We start from the raw sequence: 26,450 nt of genomic DNA, 5'->3' as shown, positions 1-26,450 counted from the left end.
TGCACTATCTCTGAACTGGACCAGAGTTGCGATGTAACTCACACTGATTGCTCTCTCTGCCCCGACATTCCTCCAACACTCCACAGGGCAGCTCTGCAATCTGGCTGAGGAGAGAGTCAGAGCCTGGCTATGATACAAGATCACAAAACCTGTCCTCTGCAGTTCAGTGCGGCCTCCCATCCAGCTGCAGAATTCCTCTACTCCTGTCCTCTCTGTGTCCCTGTTCAAACATCTGTCAAACATTGTCATGTTGCCTGCCTCCACTACCTCTCCAGGCAGCTCATTCCATCTTCTCACCACCCTCTTGTGAAAAACGTACTCCTCAGATTTCTATTGCATTGGACTCTGCTCAGGGGGATGGGTGTGTGCTGGGGGAAGAGGTATTGTAAGTGGCAGACTTGGGAACATCTGCCCTAATTATCATAAGCAGATGGATGTTTGTGAGCTATCCAATGTGCTCTGTTTAAAGCAGTCAGATAAATTCCAGTACAGGCCTTTATCTTTGCTCTAGCTCGCTGAGCCTTCAAGGTGTTATCACTGTGGGAGTGTGACGGCCAGCAGGACAATACGCAGTTGGTTTAAGCCTGTGCCTTGCTCAGACTGAGTAGGCAAGGGAATGGAGCAACAAATCGACCAGGAGTTATAACATGGTGGAGAGGTACCCACCCTGTCTGAGTGGTCTGATCCTCTATGGCATCAACTGCACTTTCCACAGATGTCAGCAGTGACTGGATCTGGCTGGCTGTCTCCTTCAACAGGAAACGGGTCACAAACTGGTCCAACTTCGTCCCACTCTCGTAAACCTGAGAAGCAGAGGGGCCGAACCCAATCAAAGCACATTAAAAACCAGACAGAAAGAACACACATTACATTCGGAATCCTTTCCACTGTTAAGCATTTATTAAATAATTTCTCATCATAGTTATGGCCCTCAAATGACAATAACTCCAATATGGGGGACTTTAACCAATATTTTCCAAAAATTCTGTTATTTCCATCTGAAGCCATCTCAAGGGGGAAGTCTTTTAGGACCGAGATGAGAACGTTTTTTTCCACACAGAGTGGTGAATCTGTGGAATTCTCTGCCACAGAGGGTAGTTGAGGCCAGTTCATTGGCTATATTTAAGAGGGAGTTAGATGTGGCCCTTTTGGCTAAAGGGATCAGGGGGTATGGAGAGAAGGCAGGTACAGGATACTGAGTTGAATGATCAGCCATGATCATATTGAATGGCGGTGCAGGCTCGAAGGGCCGAATGGCCTACTCCTGCACCTATTTTCTATGTTTCTATGTTTCTATTTCACTGCTTTATTGAACATCCTTCAAAGAGCTCCAGTATATTGGTGAATTGTGACTTATAGCTGTTAATTCTGTACCAGATACGCAATTTGACATCTGTGCTTCTGAGAGCATTTGAATATTAATTACATTTAATAAAAGTACTCATTAGTGTCCTTGCTGTGACTTTTGCTTGGCAGTTCATAATTCCAAGTTCAGACCTCGAATACCATTTGCTACAATGTTCATTTAGTTCCTGAAATAGATTTTTAACTCAACCTTCACTCGAACTCAGTAGTCAGTCATATATCCCCGATGATTTTCTTTCTATATTATTGTGAGTAAACAATGAAAACAATGAGAAGAGATGATGTGAATACGATTCTTATTACTGAGGTGAACAGGAAGAATTGGTCTATCAGAATTCTATATAAAGGGAGTAAATGAAAAGGAGTTATGTTCTACACATTGAAAGTAATGGAGGCAGTTTGATCTGACATTGGGATGTAATGTTATGAGAGGGAATAGAAAAATAGAAAATAGATGCAGGAAGAGACCATTTGGCCCTTCGAGCCAGCACATTGTGATCACGGCTGATCATCCACAACCAGTAACCCGTGCCTGCCTTCTCCCCATATCCCCTGATTTCATTAGCCCCTAGAACTCTATCTAACTCTCTTTTAAATTCATCCAATGAATTGGCCTCCACTGCCTTCTGTGGTGTAGAAAGGTGCATTGGAGGATTCAATGCAACTGTTGAGAGACAGGTATTGTTAAACTCCTCTCTTCTGTCCCCTCGAAGTCCTGAGTAGCTCATTAACTTCAAGGGAGCAGTTTGTCACCTACTCCCTGTCCTTTGGTCCGAGATGATAAACAACCCAGCCCCAGGCGAGGATATGCACTCCAATCACACCTTGTCCTTGCTTGTTCCCCTGAGCCTGGCTATTATCTCTTTACCCTTCTTGATCCCTGCGTTAGTTGATATCTTTAAGTAAAGCATTTATTAGCCACTCTGTTTTGGTGAACTAATGCAGACCACAAAAATCCTTTGCCCTCCAAAGTCGTGTGACATGCCAGCACCTCCCAAAATGTTTCACCTTTCCCGCCGCAGCCTCCTTGATCCGGTTTCCCATTTCTGCTATAACAGTAATTCATTGTCATCTGCAACATCCTGTGCTATCCCAACCCCTGAGCTTTGGAGAGTCTTAAGGTCGACTTTTTTTGAATGCGAACATCAATGACTATTGTATTCTAAAGGTATTATAGATTTTTCTCAATGTGATGATGTTTTATTTTTCATTTGGACATCTGACTGAACTAAGCCAAGTGTGATAGCTTAATTGCCATTTGTTTCATTGCTAATTATCACATGAGAGGCGCACACTCAAGGGGAGATGTGTTACTTAACATTTCCAACAAGATAGAATTACCCTGGGGATTTTAGTGATTTAACATGGGATATCATTAGTTGATTCAGAATGTCAGGGAATGAAATGTGAGACGGAATCAGCTTGTGACTGATAACTAGAAGAAAGTGTGACAAGTCTGAAAGTAAGCAAGCAGGTACAGCAGACAGTGAAGAAAGCTAATGGCATGTTGGCCTTCATTGCAAGACAATTTAAGTTTAGGAGCAAGGAGGTCCTACTGCAGTTGCACAGAGCCTGGTGAGACTGTACCTGGAGTTTTGAGTGCAATTTTGGTCTCCTAATTTGAGGAAGGGCATTATTGGCATTGAGGAAGTGCAGCGTAGGTTCACAGGTTAATTCCTGGGATGGCAGGACTGACATATGATGAAAGAATGGGTCGACTGGGCTTGTATTCACTGGAATTTAGAAGGATGAGAGGGGATCTTATAGAAACAAATAAAATTCTTAAAGGATGGACAGACTAGATGCAGGAAAATGTTCCCGATGTTGGGGGAGTCCAGAACCAGGGATCAAGTTAAAGAACAAGGGGTTGGCCACTTCGGACTGAGATGAGGAAAAACTTTTTCATCCAGAGAGTTGTGAATCTGTGGAATTCTCTGTCACAGAAGGCAGTGGAGGCGAATTCACTGGATGTTTTCAAGAGAGAGATAGATTTAGCTCTTAGGGCTATAGGAATCAAGGAATATTGGGAAAAAGCCGGAACGGGATACTGATTTTAGATGATCAGCCATGAAGGGCCGAATAACCTACTCCTACATCTATTTTGCTATGTTTTTATGTTTCTAAAGGAGAACTAAAGAATTTAAAAAAGAAAAAGAGATGTAGCTTGCAGAAATGAATTCTGGCTTGTATTTCTTCATTCAAGTCCACAATTCTTAAGATAACCCTGATTATTTTACACCACCAGGGAGTACTTTATTGAGTCGTCACTGTTATAAAGTTGGAAATAGAACAGGCAGATTCCTAGACAGCCATATGATTATTGATAGTTTTGTCTGAGTTTTTGTTTTGGTATGTTTTCTGAATCACACATGTTCATCAGAATACTGGGGAGGGCTGCACTGCTCTACTTCTGAAACTGCAGGGCAATCTTTTATATCCACCAGAGGAGGAGATGAGGCATGGACCAGACATCTAGCAGTGGGGCTCTCCTTCGATGCTCTAAAAGGAAGTCAGTTTGAACTAAGATAAGCCCCCTAGAATGGGAGGCGCTCTGCTATCAAAGGCTGAGCGAAGGCTAAAGTAAATGAGACACCCAAGATGGGGAATGTACTACAACCTGTCCGAAACAGTGCACAGTCATCCCGTAGAGTCTAACCCCTAAGAACACTGGAAACATAGCGTGGATAGGTCAAACATTCTCCTAACTCTGCATTTCCATTCAACAAGATTTTGGTTTACTGTTCACTTTCCTACCTGATCTAAAAGTACATTGGTTCCTTTTGCATCCAGTCAGTTTCAGGCGTTAACCTATTTGATGTCTGAGGTAATAGCCTCTTCCAGCCTGTCCATCCTTCTCAAAAGCTTGCATCTCAAGGAGATTCCTCTCATCTTTCTAAGTTACAAATAGTGCCGACCCATTCTCCTCAATTCAGACATCGAGAATACTTCAGGACTTGTCTCAACCACTCTATGTATAACTATAACTGCAGTAAAACTCTGTTTCTTTAATGCTCCTCACCTCTTCCAACGGTCCTTGTATTAAAACTATACTCGCATGTTACATTTCCATTTTTGACCAGTCCTCTGGGCAAAAATCATTGTTAGTTTTTAACCATTTGAATAGGTTATTTCTCTACTCTTCCCATTGAATACATACATACCCTTCTTTCACCATCTTGTTCATCACTTAAACTGTCCTCCATTTCTTTGCAGTCATTCTTCACAGCTTAGTCTCCCAGAGTTTTCGGTTTCCAGATGGAAATATCACCAACTATTTATTCAGGTCCAACCTACACTGATGCTGCAGCCAAGAAAGTATACCAACACCTCTACTTCCACAGAGGTGATAGTGGTGTGTAAGAGATTTTTGTGTAAGAGAGTCACAGGGATATGCAGAAAATGGAGGGGTATGGATCATGTGCAGTCTGATGAGAGTTTGTCCCGTGTATTTGGAAACATGTCTTAGCTTCATGTTCTGCATAGATATTGTGGGCCAAAGGGCCTGGACCTGTGCTGTACTTATTTATGTTCTAACAACTTTTAACAATTAGTTTTAACAACTTTTATAAAATCCTAATTTTTCTGCATTGATCTAAAAAATGTGGTCAGCATATTTCCAAAACACAAAAAAAAACCCTTAGAATAGAGAACAGATAGAGCATTTCAGCACAGAAACAGGCTCTTTTTCTACCATGCCCATGCCGATCACGATGCCAATCTAAACTAATCCTATCTACCTACACGATCCACATCTCTCAATTTCCTGCTTGTTCGTGTGTCTCTCAATACTTCTTAACCATTCTGTCACCTTCCCTGGCAGTGTGTTCCAGGAACCTACCATTCTTTGTGTGAAAAACTTGCTTCGTAAATCTCTTTTAAACTTTCCCACCCTCTCAATTTAAATCAATGCCATCTAGCATTTGACATTTCCACCCTGGGATTATCTACCTTATCTCTGCCGCTCATAATTGTTTTTTTTTTTTTCAGGTCTTCCCTCGGTCTCCAATGCTCCAGACTAAACAATCAAAGTTTGTCCAACCTCTGCTTAACGCCAATACTCTGTGGTGTGATACCGGGTGAGAGTGGAGGTTGGAGAGGGAGAGGAGGCAGAGAAAGAGAAGGAGAGAGAGAGAGAGTGGAGAAAGAAATGGGGAAAGTAAGGGAAATTGAGAGAGAGGGAGAGTGAGAGAGATGAAGAGGGAAGAGAGAGTGCAGGAGAGAGGGTGAAAAAGGAAAAAGAGATAGGGGAGGCAAAAGATGAGAGAACGGGAAAGAGGAAAAAGAGTTCAAGTGAGAGAAGGATAGAAAGGGATAGAGAGTGTGAGGGTTTGTGTGTGTGAGGGTTTGTGTGTGTGAGGAAGGTGCAGAGAGAGGGGGAGGCAAGGGAAGACAGTGGGAGCGGGGTGGAAAAGAGGGAGAAACTGAGAGAGGGGAAGGGGAGAGGGAGAAAGTGAAATGGAGCGAGTAGAAGGAGAGAGAGAGCAAGAGAGAGAAAACAAAGAAACAGAACATTAAAGCTGTGAGATGTGCGTCAGATCTATTGCTGAGAACTGGAAGGAAAACGAGCAACATGAAATGCCCAGCAGGGGATGTCTGTTGAGAGGAAAAACTGTGTCAGTATGACAGTTGTATAACTTCACAATGACCATTTTTGATACACTGTGTTCAGAGAGAGAGGGGCTGGTGTTGGGGGAGATAGTTCTTGACATGCTGAGGGACTGGAAGGAAAGTTGAGGAAGGGGTGAGTTTTTGAAGGAGGGGGAGAGGCTTTGAGAGCAGGAGAGATGTTGAGGGAATGAGAGGTGTTGAGGGAGGATAAGTTGCAGTGAAAGGGGAAAAGGTGTGGGAGAGATGCTGAGAGAGTTGAAGAGGTGTTGAGGGCAGGGAGAGCCGTTGAAAGAGTGGGTGTGGGGGAGGGGGTCGAGAGAGTGCGGGTGATGTTGAGGTAGGAAAAGATGTTAAAGGAGTGGAGGGTGTGTTGTGGGAGCAGAAAAATGCTGAGGGAGGGGAGAGGGAGAGGGAGAGGTATGTAGGGAGCGGGAGATGTTGAGGGAAGTGGAAAGATTGTTGAAGGAGGGGAGAGATGTTGAGGGAGGGGAGGAATTTTGAGGGAGGGGAGAGCTGTTGAGGGGTGCAGAGATGATGAGGTAATGGAAGGGGTTTTGAAGGAGGGTGTTAAGCAAGAGGAAGGATTTGTGGGGAGAGAGCATTGTGAGGTGGAGAGGTCTTGAATGAGTGGGAAGAGTGTTGAGAGAGGGGGAGAGATATTGAAGGGGAGTGGGAGAGAGGTTGAGGGAGTTGGAGGGGTGTTGGAGGAGGGGAAGATCTGTTCTGGGAATGAGGGGATGGGAGGGGTGTGAAATTGTTGCATTCAATATTAATCTAGAAGGCTACAGCTTGCAAGGTGAGGTCTTGTTTCTTCAGCTTGATGAGCGCTTTGTTAGAACAGATCAGGTTACAAATGAGGTGGCTGGAATGCTTAATCTAAAGAGGGGCAATTTTGTGAATCGTTTTCCGGAGACAGTGTTCTCACATAAGTCAGGACAGCAAGATAGACAGATTGAGGTCAGCTCACCAGCAATTTGGTGTCAGGACACTACCTCATCCTTGTCACCATCCTGAATAATGAGCTGGTTCTAATGAACTGACTTCCTCTCGAGGATGTTATTAACACATTATTCAAAAGCCGAGTGTGAGCGAGAGAGACAAAACTGAAACAATAACCATTTGGATTTTATTATCCAAGGAAAAATATTAACACTGTGCTCAAATTGATAGCTGTCCTTGAGTTAAACCTTGAGGGTAAAGATCGACCATAAAAATGATTACATAACGTGTCGATGCAACCCACATATCTCTTCCATATTCAACATCCCCTCCCTTCCTCAATACCAAATTCTCCCTCAACAGTTCTCCCACTCACTCAATCCTTTGCAACTTCCTCAATACCTGCCCTCTCCCTGAACACCACTTCCCCTCCATCAATACCACTCCTCTCGTCAATCCCACCCCTCTCCATCAACACCATCTCTGCTCTCTCAGCACTCCTTCCACCTCCTTAACCACCACCCTTCAACAGCACCACTCTCCCTCATCACACCTCGACTCTATAAACACCCCCCCCCCCCCAAGCACCTCCCACCCATCCAGGACCTCTCCACCTCTTTCATCACATGTCCCCTCTCACAACACACTTCCCCTTCCTCATTACTCATCACACTTCCTCATCCTTCATCATGCACCCCTCATCCTCAAGCTGCACGCCCTCTCTCAGCACCACTTCCACTCCATCAGCACCTCGCCCCCTCGCACTACATTTTTCAACCCTCATTACACCCCTTCCTCTCACTCAATAGCTCTTTCCTCACTGTCCTCCCCACACATAACACACCTCCCCTGCCCTCAATACCCCATTCTTCATCGCACCCTCTATATTAAAACCTCTTCCCCCTCAATGACACTCCCACTCTCTCAATACTTCTCCACCCTCACACCTCTTACCCTCTCTTAGTAGCTCTGACCCTTACTGTCTTCCTCTGCACAACACACGTCCCCTTCCTCAATACACTTACCATCCCTCAACACACCTTAACCTTCCCAACACACTAACACTTCCTTTAACACAACTTCCCCACCCTCAACACATCTCCCCTCCCTCAACACACAACCCCTCCTGCATCTCCCCTCTCCCTCGCCATGCCTCCTCCTCCCCTAACACACCTATTCCTCCCTCACCCCATCCCCCTCCATCAACACATCACCCCATCGCTCACATCTTACCGCCCTCATTACATCTCCCTGCCTCATTTCCCCCTCCTACAACATACCTCCCCCTCCCTCAACACATCGTTCCCTCCATCACCTCCCCCACCCTCCATGCACAACCCCTTCCCTCAGCACCCAATCCCTCCCACCCTCATGTGACGATAAAATAAAGTATCATTCATTCATTCATTCATTCAGGGAGAGAGAGGAAGAGAGAGACCCACAACAGCCGGAGTTGAACCGGAGGAGCCACACCCGTCTGAATCTCACACCCTGACAGCAACAGAGATGAACCGTTTTTTCTCCCCCCCCCCCCCCCCCAACTTACTCACTCTCCCCTCATGAAAGGTATGAGACAAGGGCTGAATCCCTCACCATCCACATCTTTCATCAACAAGGGTGGTGATGTCGAAGCCCCTCTCCCATGCCAGGCTTACCTTCTTGGTGTAGTCCATCGCTTTCAGAATCGATAGGTTTAGTGTCTCCAAGCAGGCCAGGACATCCTCATAATCACCCATGTGGGAGGCAAAGTAATCTGGAGGGATGGAACACACAGCATGGATAATTAAGTTCATAGCATGTTCCCATCTCCAGGTTCACATTGAAAGCAGTTTCAATCCAATATTTGATCCTGACCACTGGTGCTGCCTGTGCAGAGTTTGGCACTTAGCATTAGTCCAGATTCTCCAGTTTCCTCCCACATCTCAAAAATGTGTGAGTTGGTAGGGTAATTGACCACTATAGTGTAGGTGAGTGAGTGCATAGAACCAGAAAATAAAAAATGGGATTAATGTAAGATTAGTGCAGATGGTTTTAAGCTCAGTGTGGACTCTGTGGGCCAAAGGGACTGTTTCCTTGCTGGATCTTTCTAACCACCACTATCATCAACTGCACCCTGTGAGATTCTTCACCGAAAGCACTGCGTTCCACCTCTTCCATCCACTCCTCCCATCCTGTCCCTACTCTGGGCTCCCACATTTCTTTTCCCCTCCCTGTTCACTTCTAACCATCATTTTTCCTTCAGGTTCCATGTTTCATTCACCATCTTTTCTTAACAGATTCCACCATTTGCACCCCTTTAGACTTTGCCACTCAAAACCTCCAGCCTTGATTATTATCTCTGCCCTACTCTCTCCTGCCCAACTCATCTGGCAATCAACCCTTCCTCAGCTGGATCCACCTATCACTAGCTCTTGTTTTATCCCTTCCCCTCTATCAGTCTGAAGAAGAGTCCCTATCCAAAACTGTCTGTCCATTTCCTCCCACAAAGACTGCCTGGCCTGCTGAGTTCATTCAGAGGCAGAAGTAACTCAGCGGGCCAGGTAGCATCTCTGGAGAACATGGATAGATAATATTTGGGGTTGAGAACTTTCTTCAGACTGATTTTGGTAAGGTGGAGGATCCACACCCGAGCAATCCTTCTGAAGAAAGGTGCCGACCGCTGCCTGACCCGCTGAGTTACTAAAGTACTTTTTTGTGTCTTTTTTTAGTGAACCAGCATCTGCAGTTCCTTGTGCAGTTCATTTCTTGCTTAAGATTCCAAACTTTGCAGTCTCTTGTATCTCTATCCAACAACTACATTTGTTTTAATGATTTTTGAATGTTTTTTAATGTCAGAAACATTTAGTGTCCTTGATAGCCAGATAGGCCAGGGATGTTGCTTTATCAGCTAGCAATGGCTTTGTACAGCTATTTTGAGGGCAAGGCTTACACACATGGTTCCAATGCAAACAGATGGTTCAGTTAATTGGACAGGAGCTGGCTTCTACTTGCAAGTTCTCTGTTGTGGGGAGCTGATCCAAAACATGTTGACGTTAAATACTACACTGTCACTATCACATGTGGGAAGTCCAAAGCTGCTATAAATCTGATACATCTGGTAAGAAATTTAGGAAAAACTTATTTCCAAAGACTTGCCCTTTCTGATTCCTGGCAACGTTATATGAAGTAAAGTGCAGTCGTATTTTAGTGGCATTTTGCTTCCAGGGAGCAAGCTCCCAGAAAATGTACAGATCATCTGTTTCATCATGTTCTATCAGGAATAACTATGGGCCTGGGATTGTGGGACAGATTGGAGCCATAGATGCCTCATGTCCAATTGGGAGACAGGGGATGGGGGAAAGGGGAACAAGACAGTGGCACAGCTAGTAGACCACTGCCTCACTACAGCCACCCGAATTCAATCTCGACTGGCTGTTGTCTGTGTGTGAAGTTTGGATGTTCTCCTAAAGATTGCAAAGGTTTCCTCCAGGTGCTCCAGTTTCCCCCGACATCCAAATTCATGTGGGTCAGTAGGTTAATTGGCCATGTGCATGAGTCATAGAATATGGGGGAGTTGTTGAGAATTTGGGTGAATAAAATGGGATAAGTGTATGATTGGTGTAAATGAGTGTCATGTTTGTCACGGACTCGATGGACTGAAGGGGCTGTTTCCGTGCTGTGTTTCTCTCTCTGACTGGCCATGCACCTCACCTGGCAGATGCACCTTGGTGCTTTCTCAATAGCTCGACTGGGGTCCTAGCTGAAAACCATTAGTTGACTGACGGATAGGGTATAAAGCTGCACAGAACTAAGAAAAGCTGTGTTCTTGATGGAGCTTACTTTTAAGTGGGGGAAGAGGGGTAGTGGTGGGGTAGCAGACTGAGAAACAAACAGCGTTTACTTATCAGATAAATAAATGTAATTAACCAGGTAGCTTATGTGGAGCAGAGTAACAGCACGGTATTGCATGCAGGCCTGCCTCTAGATTCTGATTAGCCCACCAGCCTAATGATGTACCAGACAGATTACAGACAGTGGGTCCCCACTTGTTACCCTGCGATTGCATCTGAAGCGATACAGTTCCTCGTCAATGTTTCATCAGCTATTTTCTCAAACTTTTCGATAAAATGAATTTTACTATCACAGAAATTACAGATTACTTCGACCCGCCATGTCCATGTCGAGCGTCAGGTAGCTGTCTCTACTAATCCCTTGGTCCATAACCATCTCTACCTTGACAGTTTAGGTGCTCATCCAGATACTTCCACAATGTTCTCAGCTTTCCCCACCCTATCAGGCATTCCCTCATGCCGCACTCCTAAATATTGTCAAACTCACAAGGCAACCTGAGATCTGAACTCAGCCTGTGCTGAGGATCGAGCCATGGACCCTGCATGCCTCAAGTCCTGAGCTATCACCTAGGTTGCTTACCAGGAGTAGACCAGACAGAGTGAGGGTGGCCGGCTACACTCAACCTCATGGACATGCATGATCTTGTCACCTCTCCTCTGCCACTGAGGGGAGAACCTTCTGCAAGGAGGGGAGGTCTGCCCTCACCCAGCAGGGAGAGAGGATGGGAGAGAACGTGGGTATACCACAAGGTCCCATGATGATGAAGGGAGAGAAAGCCATAAACCTACACTGCACGTAAACAAGCCCTTCGATCTAACTCATCCATGCCTACCAAGTTCCCTAACCGAGCTAGTGTCACTAGTCTGTACCTGGCCTATATCCTTCCAAATCTTTGATATACATGTATTTGTCAAAGCGATTTTTAAATATTGTAATTGTACCTGCCTCCACCACTTCCTCTGGTGGCTCACTTTATATACACATCACCCTTTTTGAAGGGGAAAAATGTTGCTCTCAGGTTGTCTTTACATCTTACCCCTCTCATCTTAACCCTATGTCTTCTAATTTTAGACTCCCCTACCGTGGGGGAAAAAACAAAACTGTGGCCATTTACCTATCTACGCCCACATTATTTTATAAAATGAGGGAGGAGAGACTCTTCAGCTGTTCGCAGTGGTCATGGGAAAGGAGAGCCAGGTAACCTGTAGCCAAGGGCATTGGGCCCTAATTGCCACCCCCTGCCCCTGACAACCAGACCTGAGCACCAGGCAGACGACCGCAAAGTGGCATCGGGGTTGCCTGACTTACCACATAGCTCCTTAGTGTCCACGTGACTGCAGCATGCAGAGAGGAGAGAGAAACACAGAGAGACTCGTTACTTCAAGGCTTCTGCACATTCACAGGTCCCAGCTAAAGGAACAAAATGCCAAAACTCAATTGTAAGCTTGTCCAAAAACATTTGTGAAAGACTGCCGTTACTTCACGGAGCGGATGTTTCCTCTCTAACACTGAGAACAGGGCAGTCTGGTGTCCCCCACAAAAGCTAGCAGCTCCTGATGTAAATATGCATCATGTCCTCCACCTAGTTGCTATGACTACAGTGCTGCAGTCAGTCGGAAGTTGCTGCGCTGGAAGAAAGATTGATTTCCTCTGGGAAGATCATCCCCCGCTGAAAAAGAGAATATTCACAGCCCCTCAGTTCAGTAAGCTCTTTATTTCCCGTAAGGCACCTGCTGTCTGAGTGCTTCACTTTAGTTTAGTTTAGTTCAGAGATACAGCACGGTAACAAGGCTCTTTAACCCACTGAGTCTTCGCCGATCAGCGATCCCCACACACTAACACTATCATACCCACTAGGAACAATTCCAATCTTTATTGAAGCCAATTAACCTACAAACCTGTACATCTTTGGAGTTTGGGAGGAAACTAGAGCACCCGGGGAAAGCCCACACAGTCATGGGAAGAACATACAAACTCCATACAGACAGCTCCCATAGTCAGGATCGAACCTGGGTCTTTCCACCCCCACCTTAAATCTATGTCCTCTGGTTCTTGATTCTCCTACTCTGAGCAAGAGACTCTGTATGTTTTCCCCGATCTATTCATGATTTTGTACACTATAAGATCAGCCCTTATCCTCTTTCGCTCCAAGGAATTAGGTCCTAACCTGCTCAGCCTGTCCTTATAGGTCAGGTTGATGCCTCCTGGCAACATCCACGTAAATCTCCTCTACACCCTTTCCAGCTTGACAACATCTTTCCTATAACATGGTGCCCAAAACTGAACACAATACTCAAAATGTGGCCCCAGCAACGCCTTATATAACTGCAACATGACCTGCCCATTTCTATACTCAATACTCTGACTGATGAAGATCAATGTGCCAAAAGTCTTTTTGACCACCCTATCTACCTGTGACACCACTTTCACTTTTATGCACCTAGAATCCTAGATCTCCCTCGTCTACAACACTCCCCAGAGCCCTGTCATTCACTGTGTAGGTTCTGTCCATGTTAGACTTCCCAAAATGCAACACCTCACTTTCTCTGTATTAAATTCCATCAATCATTCTCCAGTCCACCTGCCCATCCAATCAAGATCCTGCTGCAATCTTTTACCATAATCTTCACTATCGACAATACCACCCACTTTTGTGTAATCTGCAAACTTACCAATGATCCAAATCATTGATCTAGATGACAAACAGCAATAGGCCCAGCATCGAACCCTGAGGCACACCACGTCACAGGCCTTCAGTCTGAAAAACAACCTTCCACCATCACCCTCTGCTTCCTTCCATGAATCCAATTTGCTATCCATTCAACTAGCTCTCCTTGAATCCCATGTGATCAAACCTCCCAGAACAGCCGACCCTTGTTCAATGCCTTGCTGTGATCCATATATACAATGTCGACAGCTCTGCCCTCGTCAACCTTTTTGGTTGCATCTTCAAAAAATCTCAATTAGATTTGTAAGACATGACCTCCCACTTATAGTACGTGTATATCTTATCCCTCACAATACTCTCCAGTAACTTTCCGACCACAGATGTTAGGTTTACTGGCCTGTAGTTCCCAAACTTTTCCCTCCAGACCTTCTTGAATAGAGGCACAACATTTGCCACCTCCAGTCTTCCAGCACCTCACCTATATTTAATAACGACTCATAAATCTCAGCCAGCGTACTAGCGATTTCCTCTTCTGCTTCCCATAGTGTCTTTGGATATATCTGATCAGGATATTTGATTGAGTTTTTTGACGTGGTAACCAAGATGATTGACGAGAGCAAGGCCAAAGGTGTTGTCTATATGGCCTACAGCAAGGCCTTTGATAAGGTTCTGTATTGTTGGGTGTTCTGAAGGTTAGATTACATGGGATCTAGGGAAAGCTCGTTATCAGGATACAGAATTGGTTTCATGGAAGGAAGCAGAAAGTGCTGGTGGAAGGTTTTTTTATGGTCTGGAGGTCTTTGACTAGTGCTGTGCCTCAGAGATCGGTGCTGGGCTTATCGCTATTTGTGATTTATATGAACGATTTGGAGGAGAATGTACAAGACATGATTAGTAAGTTGCAGATGACACTAAAGTAGGTGGTATCATAGACAGTGAAGATGGTCATAAAAAATTACAGTAGGATCATGATCAGTAGGGAAGTGGGCTGAGCAATGCAGTTTAATGCAGGTAAACTTGCATTTTGGGAAGTCAAACCAGGGTGGGACCTTCACTGTGGTAGGTCCCTGGGAATGTTGTAGAACAGAATGATCTAGGAGGTTCATAGTTCCCTGAAAGTGGTGTCACAGGTGGATCCAGTGATAAAGAAAGTTTTTGATACATTGGCCTTTTTCTGTTAAGGCATTGAGTATCAAAATTGAGATGCTATGTTACAGTTGCACAAGACATGTATGAGGCCACATTTAGTTGAGTTTATTATTGCCATGTGTACCAAGGTGCGGAGAAAAAGCTTTTGTTTGCGTGTTATCCAACCAAAGGGTACAACATTTAGAGCAAGATAAAGTCTGATAAGGTTCAATTAAAGATAGTTCAAAGGTCTCCAATGAGGTAGGTGGGAGGTCAGGACCACACTCTAGCTGATGAGAGGACTTCTGTACCTCTTGCCTGATGGGAGAGGGGAGAAGAGGGAGTGATCAGGGTGAGAGCGGTCCTTGATTATGCTCGTGAAGTTGCTGGCATTGTGTGGTGTAGATGGATCAACTGAAGGGAGGTTGGTTTGCCTGATGGTCTGGGCTGTGACCGCAACTCTAAGCAATTTCTTGCGGTCTTGGATGAAGCTGTTCCCAAGCCATGCTGTGATGCCATGCAAATGCTGTCTGGGGCGCATCTGTAGAAGTTAGTAAAGGTTGTTGGGAACATGCCGAACTTCCTAAGCCTTCTAAGGAAGTAAAGGCAATGGCGTGCTTTCTTGGCCATAGCTATGATGTGGCTGGTCCAGGACTTATGACCATCTCTACTTCCGCGCCATCAATGTGTGTGTACTGCTTCGTAGGAGCTCTGCTTCACATTTTGCCTATTGTGTTCAGGTTTGATCACCTTACTATAGGAAGATGTCATTAAGCTGGAAAGAACTCAGAGATTTACAAGGATGGTTGGTAGGACTCGAGAGCCTGAGTTATCGGGAAAGATTGCGCAGGATAGGACTTTATGACACTATGATCCTATGAGAGAGTGATGGAGCAGGAGAGAAGGGGGAGAAAAAGCGACGAAGAAAGTGGAGAGGGAGAAACAAAGAAGAGACGGTGTAAGTGGGTGTGTGAGTGGGTGTGTGGTTTGGTGTATGGGTTGGTGTGGGAGCTGATGTATGAGTTGATGTGCGGGAGTGTGCGTGCATGATTGCAAGAAAATGAGTGTCTACCCAATGGTTGGCAGCAATATGTGGGCATTAATGCCAATGCAGCAGTGCCTTGCCTTTGTCTTTGGACCCAGGATTATTCTCAGCACCCTGAACATTGCAACAACAGCCCCACATAAAACAAATGCACACGGCTAACTTCACAACATGAAGTATACGCGAGCGAGCATGCACAAGTGTGTGTGTATGCTCTCTCGCATATACTTGCACAGGCTCTCTTGTGCAACTCAAATGCTTTCTCACACACCCACTATTATACGCACACTAGCACACACCCATACACACAGACAAACCTGTACATTTTCACTTGCACACATTTGATAGCACACTTGCTCATGTGCACAAACATACAACATCTGAACAGTCCATCAGGTATTGGCTGGAGGGATACCTCAGCTGGTTTGCCTGTAAGTCTGAAACTTTTTCTCTGTGCGGGGCCAATATAATTAAATGGTTCAATGGTTCTTTATTATCACATGGCTCATTATTATCAATGGTTCTTTACCATCACTCCCTTCAAATAATGCTCCAGCAGTTGGTGAACGATAATTGCTGGGTGCACTTGGCCACTGTTTTCCAGACAAGTGCCATGAGTGGTTTGTGCTATCATTCAGTCTGTAATTTTTATCCAGCCCTGTCTGCCCCAGTTTGTGACATAAACATTCTTTGCTGAACGTGCATGACATGGAACATGGAGAGCACAATGCAGAATGGGGTGAGAAGTGAGAAGCTAGACTCTAACCAAGCTAGTTGGAAGCAGGTCAGAATCCCAAGAGGTTCTACATGTTTCTACTATGTTGAGTGAGCAAGAGTGGAGCGGGTAGAAGGAGTGGTAATCTTACTTGGTATTGTCCAAATCGATTGTATGGAAGAGATTTTCCAGTTCTTCTTCATTGAGGGTACCATCAGAAAAGAATGTCCGGAATTCATCCAAGGACAACTTGCCGTCATCTACAAGACAAGACATAAGTGTTTTTAGTCTGGCTCAGCAGAGACGACTAATAATGAATGACCACAGTCCCAGATCTTGTCCTTTATGCAACACAGCCACAATAACAAATAACTTCACAATTACAGATTACAGTTCAGCAAACACCACAGTAACACAAGTAACTATGGATCCCATGCATCTTAATCTGGTTCAGTCTATCGAGAAAGATTTTATCAAATGCCTTACTAAGATCCATGCAGACAATGTGCACTGCCTTAATCTCATCAATCACCTTGTCACCTTCTCAAAAACAGTGAAATTCATAAGATGTGACCTGCCATGCATAAATCCATGTTATTATCCCTATTTAGCTCATTATCTTCCATATGAATGTAAACCCTGTCTCAAAGAATCCTCTCCAACAGCTTCCTTTCTACTGACAAGAGGCTCGCCAGCCTATAATTTCCTGAATTATCTCCACTTCCCTTCTTAAATGAAGGAACAATATTGGCTACTCTCAAGTTCTCTGAGACCTTATCTGCTGCTTGAGAAAATATAAGGATCTTCACCAAGGCCCCTGCAATCTCTGTGTGCAATCCCCTGCAAACACTTTCTATTTTAATTTCAGACTTCCAGCATGTACAGAGTTGTGCTTTTCAGTGACCAGACTGATTTGGTCACTGGAGAGAGTGCAGAACTGATTCACCATTTCACCAGTCAGCATTTCTGGAGGCAGAATCGCTGACTAAGCTATATGAGCCATCATCTCGAGCATCTGTACTTATCCTGCAATTCCTCCCCTTCCTTCGGAACAAACGAGGAACCATTCTCCAACTGACATCACCACCTGACATTGAGGTTTGCAGTGCAGAGCTGCTTGTCAGCTTCCCAGTGGCCACAGGGACTCTCCCTAGGGAATAGGGTTGAGGACAAGCCAGCTTGTCATCCTTTCCATCTGCTCGGCTGCCCACAGGGAAAAGGTCACTGTTCACAATGACTGGCAGCCAATTCTCTCCAGTACCCCCAGGGACAGCTCTCAGATGGAACCATTGCAAATGTTGTCCCTCTATTCAAGAAGGGCTGGAGGGAAAAGCTTGTGAACTACAGGCAGTAAACCTAACATCTGTGGTCGGAAAGCTACTGAAGAGTATTGTGAGGGATAAGATATACATGTATTATATATGGGAGGTCATGTCTCACAAATCTCATTGAGATTGCAAACAAGGCCAGCGGCTCCAAGATAGTCACTAAGGCATAACTGATAAGACATAGCCCACACTGGGAGAGGAAGGGTGTGGGATGAGAGAGGAACACCCATTCCTTCCTTCATTTTTTTGGGTGTGCATCTACTGCAACAGTCATTCCGTTTAAAGCCCAAAGGTAGGTGTTGGTCAACTGAGCAGGTGCAAGAGTCCGTTCCAGGCCAGCTGCAGAGGAATGCTGGTTGAAGGGCAAGGGGTGTGGACAGAAAGCCTTCTGTGGGGAGTCAATCTGGTCAGAGATTCAGTCAGGGAGAGCAGGGAAGCTTGGAAGCAAGAAATACGTAGTAGAATTAGGTAGAATGCAGACGGATGGAGGTGGTGGGCTGCAACGGCCTGGTTAGGCAGATGAGGTATGTAACCTTTGGTTTTACCGAAGGCTGAAGCTTGTTGAACATATGGAAAGGAAATTAGGTAACAGTGCTCACATGCGGTTAAAAAAGGGAAAACATTATTCAGAATGCACTGGGAATAATTGTATGCATTTCTGGTCTCCGCACTAGAGGAAAGATATGGTTGTGCTGGAGAGAGTACGGTGTAGCTTCGCCAGGATGTTGCCTGGCCTGGACTGGAATACTTTAGTTTTCGGGAAAGAGCGGATCGGTTGAGACTGCTTTCCCTGCAATGAAAGAGGCGTAGTTGTGACCTGTCACGGTATCTAAAATCACCTGTTCCCAGCTGCCTATACCTTACCCATGACTTCTCATTTTCCATGACCAGAGCCTCAATTTCTCTCATCATCCAGGGTCCCTTACTCCCACTTGCCTTGCCCTTCACACTAACAAGAATATACATACCTTGAACTCTGACAATAACATTTTCGAAGTATCCCACTTTCCGGACATCACTTTGCCCACAAACAATCTATTCCAATAAACCTTTGCAAGTTCCTGTTTAATACCATCAAAGTTAGCATTACTCTAATTTAGAACTTTTACTTGTGGACAAGCTATGTAGTAGATACCCATAACCATTTAAAATCTAATAGAATTATGATCGCTGGTCCCAAAATGCTCACCCACTGACACTTCAGTCTCTTGCCATTACAAATTTCCTCAGAGTAGATTAAAACTTGCCTCTCCATGTAAAGCCTTCTACATCTCGTCTGTGGCAACAGACTGCATAAATTCCCCACTGAATAAACATACAGAATAAATTGAACAAACTGAATAAATTCTGTTCTAAGGCAGTCCCAGTCTACACTGGGAATGTTAATCCCTGACTGTGACAACCCTATTAGTCTTGCAGTTATCTGCATTTCCCAGCATATTTGTTCCTCTTATTCCCATTGACTATTTGGAAGCCTATAATACAATCCCAACAGAGTGATTATCCCCTTTTTATTGCTGAGCTCCATCCATAATGCTTCACTGGATAATTCTTCAGTTATATCATCTCGGGCTACTGCCACGATGTTCTCCTTAATCATTAAAGCAACTCCCTCTCCTCTCATTTGTATCACTTTGTATCTCACCTGTAGTACATATACCTGGAACATTAAGCTGCTAGTACTGTCTTTCCGTTAGCCTGGTTTCTGCAATAGATATAACATCCCAATTGCACGTACTCACACCCTGAGTTCGTTTGTCTTACCTGTCAGGTTTCTTTCATTGAAATAAATGCAATTTGATCCAACCATCTTTTCTCGCTCCACGCCACGCTCCTGCCTATCCTATCTACTTAACTTGCTGCCATTGACTGCCAGCTTTCCATCTGTCTCACGACATAATTGGATGTCATCCTCCTGCCAATCTGCTTTAAATCCTTCCGGGTAGCACTAGCGAACCTACCCGCCAGAACGTTCGACACATTCCATTTCAATCCACCGCCTGTCCTTCTTGTGCAAGTCACTGCTGCCGCAGAAGAGGTCCCATCGAGGGGGCGACACACCGTTCTGGAGTCCCGTTTGCCAGCATAGAATCTCGTTCCTCTAACTAATGAGTCTCTTATCCTGTCTGATTTCACCCTAGCCATGCCTCAGAACCAGGCCTGACAACACAGACCTGAGTACTGCTGCTGCTCTCTGAAAGTGTCCCTTCCCCCAACAGTTTCCAAAAGGGTATACTTGTTTTCCAACATGGAATGGCCACAGGGAATTCCTCTGCTCTCCATTGATTCCCTTTCCTAAAAGTCACCAATCTACTTTCTGCCTCTTTCTGTAGGTGTTATTCTCCCAGACAATCCTGAGGTCATCCAGCTGCAGCTCCATCTCCCTCATGCAGACCATCAGAAACCGCAGTTGGACACACTTCCCACAGGTGCAGTCCTCGGGAACACTGGAGGTTTCCCTGACTTGCCAAATCCTGCGGGAGAAGCCTACCCATGTCCTAACTGCAAATCCTGATTGAACTAAGACCAAGGAAGAGATACAAAAGAAAACAAACTTTACCTTATTTTGCCATTTTCTTCTGCTCAGCCACTTTGTCAAAGCCTCAACACTTACCCTCAAATGCAGCACTTAAGCCTTAATATAGCTTTTACCAAAATAGCCACTCAGCCAGTGCCTGCCTTCCTGTTTTATATTTTCAGGAACAGTCACAGCCTGATACAGCTGCTTTTTAACATGTGGCATTTAACAGACTTTTGAATAGGCATATTGATATGCAGGGTATGGAGGGGTATGGCTTATACGCAGGTAGATAAGTGATGGTGTTCTTCCGTCCTCCCTGCTTCTCCCCAGCATGCATTCAATCACTGCTGTTGCAGCCCCTGGGAAGGATTCTGCAGATGGGTTTGGGTCCAGCCGATGTTGCAGGAACAGGATGGTCATGATCCCAACACTGGGCTCCCAATTCCACGTCCACTCTCCCACCAACACCCTTCCTGGACTTCTAACAGAAGCTCTGAGCTTCTGTTAGTTGCCATGGTACCCAGACTCATCAATAAGGATGATCTTTAACTGAGAGAGCCAAAACCCCTTAACTGTGCCAGCTGTACTGCCAATCACTCCTCCTGCAGGCACTGCCCCAACTCAGGGCACACTCAGCTTCTGAAGTGCCCTGTGAATAGATCTCCCTGATGTCACTGGTTACCATGGCACCCAGTGTTTACAGAGAGGAAGCAAGGCCTCCAATGACCTCCCCCATCTAACTGCCACAATTTTCAGGAAAACTAGTCTCGCTGAAACATAACCTCACCTGTGCTAACACTGATGTATATTCACTTCAAATAAAAATAGCTGCAGCATGCTTCCACTAGGAACAGCTCGAGGCTCCCAGACTCCAAGAGCTGAATGTGTGAAAAATAATGATGCATTTATCTGACAACTAATTAAATATTCCAACAAATGAATTAAATTAAGCTGTGCGAGGACTTGTGTTGGCTCAGTACCAAGCCAACAGCAACCCTCTCCACTAATACACTGAGGTATTCACCTGCTCACTGCCAACAAACCCTGATAATATTTATCTTTTTGCCGTAAATAAATCCAAAACACAGAGACTTCTTGCTTCTCTTCCTTGATTTTCCTGACACCTCCATACCTCTAGCTGTGCCCGTTGCATCTTCCCACTTCTACAACCACCACTTCATTGCACCCTTTTCCCAGGATTCTGTGTACTTGCACTTCCGGCCCCTTGTCCAACCCATCCCACCACTTCTGTGAGCAAATGTGCCTTCAGCCGCGTCAACCCTCAGGTCCAGGTACCATTTCACCAAACCCATTTAAACCTCTCTCCTGCTTTTAGATGCTTCTGAAAACCAACCTCCACAACACATCATTTTTCTGACATCTTCTCATGCAGTTGTCTCAGATTTTACCTGATATTCTTCCTGTGAAAAATGCTGGAAATGTCCATGATCTCAGTGCTTGCCAGTTGTTTTTTGCTATTTGTCTGTACTTTCCCTTTCCTGGATTATCAGGCAAGGGTTTGATCATGTTTGTAATAAGACAAGAAGCAGCAAGGTAGTCTCCCTGCACTGGTAGTTGTTTCCTGAAAATAATTCCTCCTTCTCATTCTCTGATTGAGAATTGTTGTCTCTCTCTCATTGTCCCTAGGGTCTCACCCTCAGCATGTTCCATGGCAACCTTTCCTCAATGACAGTTACACTGCTTCCGTATCAGCTCAGACACTGATGACCCCAGAGACATGCCCCTCCTTAAAGTCACCTCGCAGCATCAAGTGTTTAATGAATTGCATTGGCGAAACAGCTGATCATCCTTACCAGTCTGGCTAACGCAGTTCTAATTGCAACAGTGGTCTCAGTAGGTCAGCAATCTGAGCGGGCCACCCTTCTTCCGCCCCCACGCCACTACTGTATAAAGTGGTGCCATGGCAAGTAGAGATGGTGAATAAACCTGGCCCTTCCCAGCACCACGCCCAGCACAGGAGTAGAGAAGTTGCAAACTGATGTTCCATTCGTCTCCATTTGCTTGTGCTGATGCAGGAGCAGACACTGCTTCACAGCCATCCCCTCTGCCCAGAGGAAGGTGCGCCTTGGATCTGTCTATGATTTGGCATGATCGACTTCCTGTGATCCAGCATCAATCCCTTTACCTCTGTCGCCTCCATCTCCATCCCTTTTGTCTCCTGCCCCAATCAAAACCTCACCCTCACATCACCTCCCTCATCTTTTCCTCCCTTGCCTCCTCCCCTCCACCACCATTACCTCCATTCTCCCCTCACATGCCTCCCTCCCAACTCCCCACCTCATCTCTATCAATCTCCTCCACCTCTTCTCCTCCCTCCCTTTCTCCCTCTGAATTTCTTGCATTTCCTCCTTTGCTTCCTCCTTCCTCCTAATCACTTCCTTCTCCACCTCAATCTCCCCCTCCTTATCACTGCCCTCCTCTGCATCTCACCCTCCCTCGACCTCCTTTTCTCCTCCATTCCCTCCTCTTCCCTCACTGATGCATGAGCCCGAGAATTCTTCATCAACACTCACTTCCTCCTGATGTCTCCTCGATTCCAACAACCTCCATTTTTTGCGCACAGGAGGGCTAGGATGGTTTGAAGGAAGTGCACTTACCTTTCAAAGTCCTTACAAATTAAACTTACTGAAATTTGCCGGCAATATATCTGAAATTATCTTACTAGTTCTACTGAAGTTCAATATGCACCCCAGCACTCTACACCTCCGATAGAGAGTTCTCCCTTATAAAATGCAGAGTGAAAATGGCACAAACACATCAGTTAGAAGCTGACACAAAACAAACTCAAGCCACCAATTGTGTCTGTATTGTAACCCTTCTCTCCCCTGCAGAATGTCTTTCTTGCCACAGATTGTCCATTCCAGCTGAAGATAACATTGGTTATATGCACCTCTGGTCACCACACTACAGGAAGGAAGTGATAGCAATGGAGAGAGTGCAGAAGAGATTCACCAGGATTGTTGCCTGGCTTGGAAGGGTGTAATGATAAGGAGATTGGATAAACTGGGTTTTTTTCTCATTGAGGCTGAGGGGTGATCTTATAGAGGCATAAAATTACGAGAGACATGGATAGGATAAATAGTCAGACTTTTTCACGGCATATGAGAGTTCAGAGCAAGAGGACCTAGGTTTAAGTTGAGAGGGGAGAAATTTAAAGGTGATCTGATGAGTAATCTTTTTCACACGGAAAGTGTCAATTTTATGAATGGATCTGCCAGAGGAGGTGGTAGAGGTGGATACCATCACAACATTTAAAAGGCATTTGGAAAAGTATATGAATAAGAAAAGCTTAGGTATGATCCTAATATGAGCAAATGGAATTAGTACAGGTTGGCATTGTGGTTAACGTGGATGTGTTGGGTTAAATGGCCCATTTCTGTGAAGTATACTCACGTGCTACAAATCTCCAAAAACACCGTACAATTCAATGGGTTGGGGGCAGAGGAGATATAATGTGAGATTCACAGCAAATAGCCTAACACAGAATGTGGGCAATGATTGGCAAAGCTGGCAAAAGAAAGCCAACTCCCAGCATCATGGGCAAGTCTAGTGAGCCAGCCTTCAGAGGGAGAGAATGATCATATGTCCTATCCATCACATTTTAAACCCTGTTTTGAAAGAGACTTTAATATCTATTGAAAATAAACCAGGAGACCTGTCCTTTTGCTGATTTGCAGACTGAAGAGGAAGTGGCTCACGAGGTAACAGACTGCAGTGTATAAATTATTCAGGATAAGCTCACAACCAACTGAGGCAAGAATGGAGGCAAACAGAAAATGTGAGCAAATAGCAATTTCAGAAAAGATATTTTGGGAAATGGTCTCCTTGTCATGAATAAAGAGGTCTTTGAAGTCAGTGGTTGAGTGAGACCAGCCTGTGGTTGGCATAAAATATTAGACTGGATTGTTAGAGACTCTCCTCACCACTCTCCCCCAGTCTGCTCTCCCCAGACCACCTCATATAACTTAGAACAGTTCAGCACAGAAACAGGCTCTTCAGCCCACAATGTCCACACTGAAAATAACGTCAAGTTAATCTCCTTGTCTCTGTTCTCTGCAGAGAAAGAGAAACAACCCCTCAAATTTAAAAGAGAGTTAGATAGAGTTCCAGGGGCTAGTAGAATCAAGGGATATGGGAGAAGGCAGGCACAGGTTACTGATTGTGGATGATCAGCCATGATTACAATGAATGGCGTTGCTGGCTCAATGGGCAAAATGGCCTCCTCCTGCAACTATTTTCTATGTTTCTATGTTTCTAATGATGTTGATTGCTAAAAATGGCAAATATTTAGCATGAGTTCTAAAGAAGCTGGAGTAGGGCATTCAGGCCCTCTGCCATTCAATAAGATACTGAGGACAGGGACTAGAGAACAACAGAGAGAAGCAAATGCTGTGGTCTCCTTCAGCAACAAGCAGTTTCTGTTAGGGAAAAGGAAGTGCCAATGTCAAGGGCTGAAACCCTAAACTGTGGTCCCTTTTACTTCTAAACCACGTGAGCTGAGCTCATGAGGTCTCTGCCCAAATATCCATGAGCATAGAGATGGACATGCAATGCACTGATGGGGCATAGCGATGGCCTTACCAACTGCACTGGCAGTGAAAGGCCACACCACATCACAGGCATTCACTGTCTTCCTTACTGCCATTCACCAGTGTCCAATGAAAGAGACGGATATGGGTGCATGGTGGTGCAGCAGTAGAGTTGCTGCCTTACAATGTCAGAGACCAGGGTTTATTCCTGACAACGGGTGCTGTCTTTACTGAATTTCTATGTTTTCCCTGTGACCTGTGTGAGTTTTCCCTGGGAGCTATGGTTCTCCAGTTTCCTCCCACTCTCCAAAGACCTACAAGTTTGTAAGTTAATTAACTTGGTAAAATTGCATATTGTCCCTAGTGTGTGTGAGATTGTGTTGGTGTGTGGGGATCACTGGTCAGCACATATATCTCTACACTAAACGAAACAAAACAAAACTACACTAAATGTGCCCGCTTGAAACTTAATTGCTCATGGATCCCATCTGGGTTTGTGCCAGTCTCCCAAGAGAATAAAGCAACCTACGGCTACTGTTGTCAGGACACCAGCATGTAAGGGAACGAGGAGGACAAAAACCTGGTGCTCCCAAATACATTAAGGAAAGCTGACATCAGGGATTGAGGGTGAGCTGACTGGCTTATTAACAGAAGGCAGAGAATGATGGTAGAGAGATGCTTTTCTAGTTGGAAGTATGTGAACAGTGATGTGCCATCGGGTTCGGGGCCGGGATCATTGCAGTATGTGATGTATATTAACAATGTGAATGGAGGATATACGATTCGTGTAAGTTTGCAAGGGACATGGAAGTCAATGTGGTGACTCAATTCATAATTGACCGTTAGAAAGGTTATCGAAGGCTGGAACAAGATATAGGTCGGATGGAAAATTAGATGCAGCATTGGCAGATGGATAATATGCGAGGTGATATATTTCAGGAAATCAAATAGTGGTAGGACATATACTGTAAATGGCATGGTACTAAGGAATGTTCATGAACATTATAGATATTTCTCATCTTATGTGAGGGAACGAGGGAAGTTAACAATTATATCTCAAAGAGTCCACGTGACAGAAGAGGAGGTGCTGGTGGTCTTATATTGCATATAATAAGAGAAATCCCTGGGACCTCATCAAGTGAATCCTTGGACATTGTGGGAAGTCAGGGAAGAAATTACAGAACTGCTGGCAGCGTTGTTTGCAGCACTGATAGCCAAGGGAGAGGTGCCATAAGGTTGGAGTGTGGCTAATGTTGTGCCTTTATTTAAAAAAGGTTACAAAGACAAGCCTGATTAGTACAGAATGGTGAGCCTAATATCAATGGCGAGGATAATTATTAGGCTGGACTCTGAGAGAGAGGATCGACATGTGTTTGGAAAGGCTAATTAGAAATAGTCAGCATGGCTTTGTAGTGGGAAAGCACGTGTCACAAATTTGATTGAGTTTTTCAAAAAGGTGACCAAGAAGATTGATGAGGGCAGTGTGATAGATATTGTCCACATGAACTTTAAGAAGACTTTGACAAGGTACTAGAAGGTCTGGAATGTTAGATCACATGGGATCCAGGACAAGCTAGCCAGTTGGATACAGAATTGGCTTGAAGGTAGGAGAGTGTGGTGGTAGAGGATTACTTTTCAGGCGAGAGGTCTACAACGAATAATATGCCACAGAGATCAGTGCCAGATCCACTGTTCGTTATTTATATTAATAATTTGGATGAGACTGTAGGTGACATGATTAGGACATTTGTG

At 44.9% G+C, this 26,450-nt stretch overlaps 1 protein-coding gene across 1 annotated transcript in view; it reads right to left on the bottom strand.

Annotated features, from left to right (window-relative positions):
• Positions 1 to 26,450, bottom strand: part of necab2 (N-terminal EF-hand calcium binding protein 2) — a 54,769-nt gene that overhangs the window by 23,974 nt on the left and 4,345 nt on the right. The window contains exons 3-6 of the mRNA XM_078400650.1: positions 16,451 to 16,559; positions 12,052 to 12,077; positions 8,568 to 8,665; positions 667 to 803 (exon numbers count right to left, since the gene is read on the bottom strand). Coding sequence (XP_078256776.1) covers positions 667 to 803; positions 8,568 to 8,665; positions 12,052 to 12,077; positions 16,451 to 16,559 — 370 coding nt within the window. The remainder of the gene's footprint in view (positions 1 to 666; positions 804 to 8,567; positions 8,666 to 12,051; positions 12,078 to 16,450; positions 16,560 to 26,450) is intronic.

Source organism: Rhinoraja longicauda, chromosome 6 (genome assembly GCF_053455715.1).
Source record: "Rhinoraja longicauda isolate Sanriku21f chromosome 6, sRhiLon1.1, whole genome shotgun sequence".
Classification (NCBI taxonomy): Eukaryota; Metazoa; Chordata; class Chondrichthyes; order Rajiformes; family Arhynchobatidae; genus Rhinoraja; species Rhinoraja longicauda.
The sequence above is the reverse complement of the archived record's forward strand: the minus strand, read 5'-3'. Positions and strand labels throughout refer to the sequence as shown.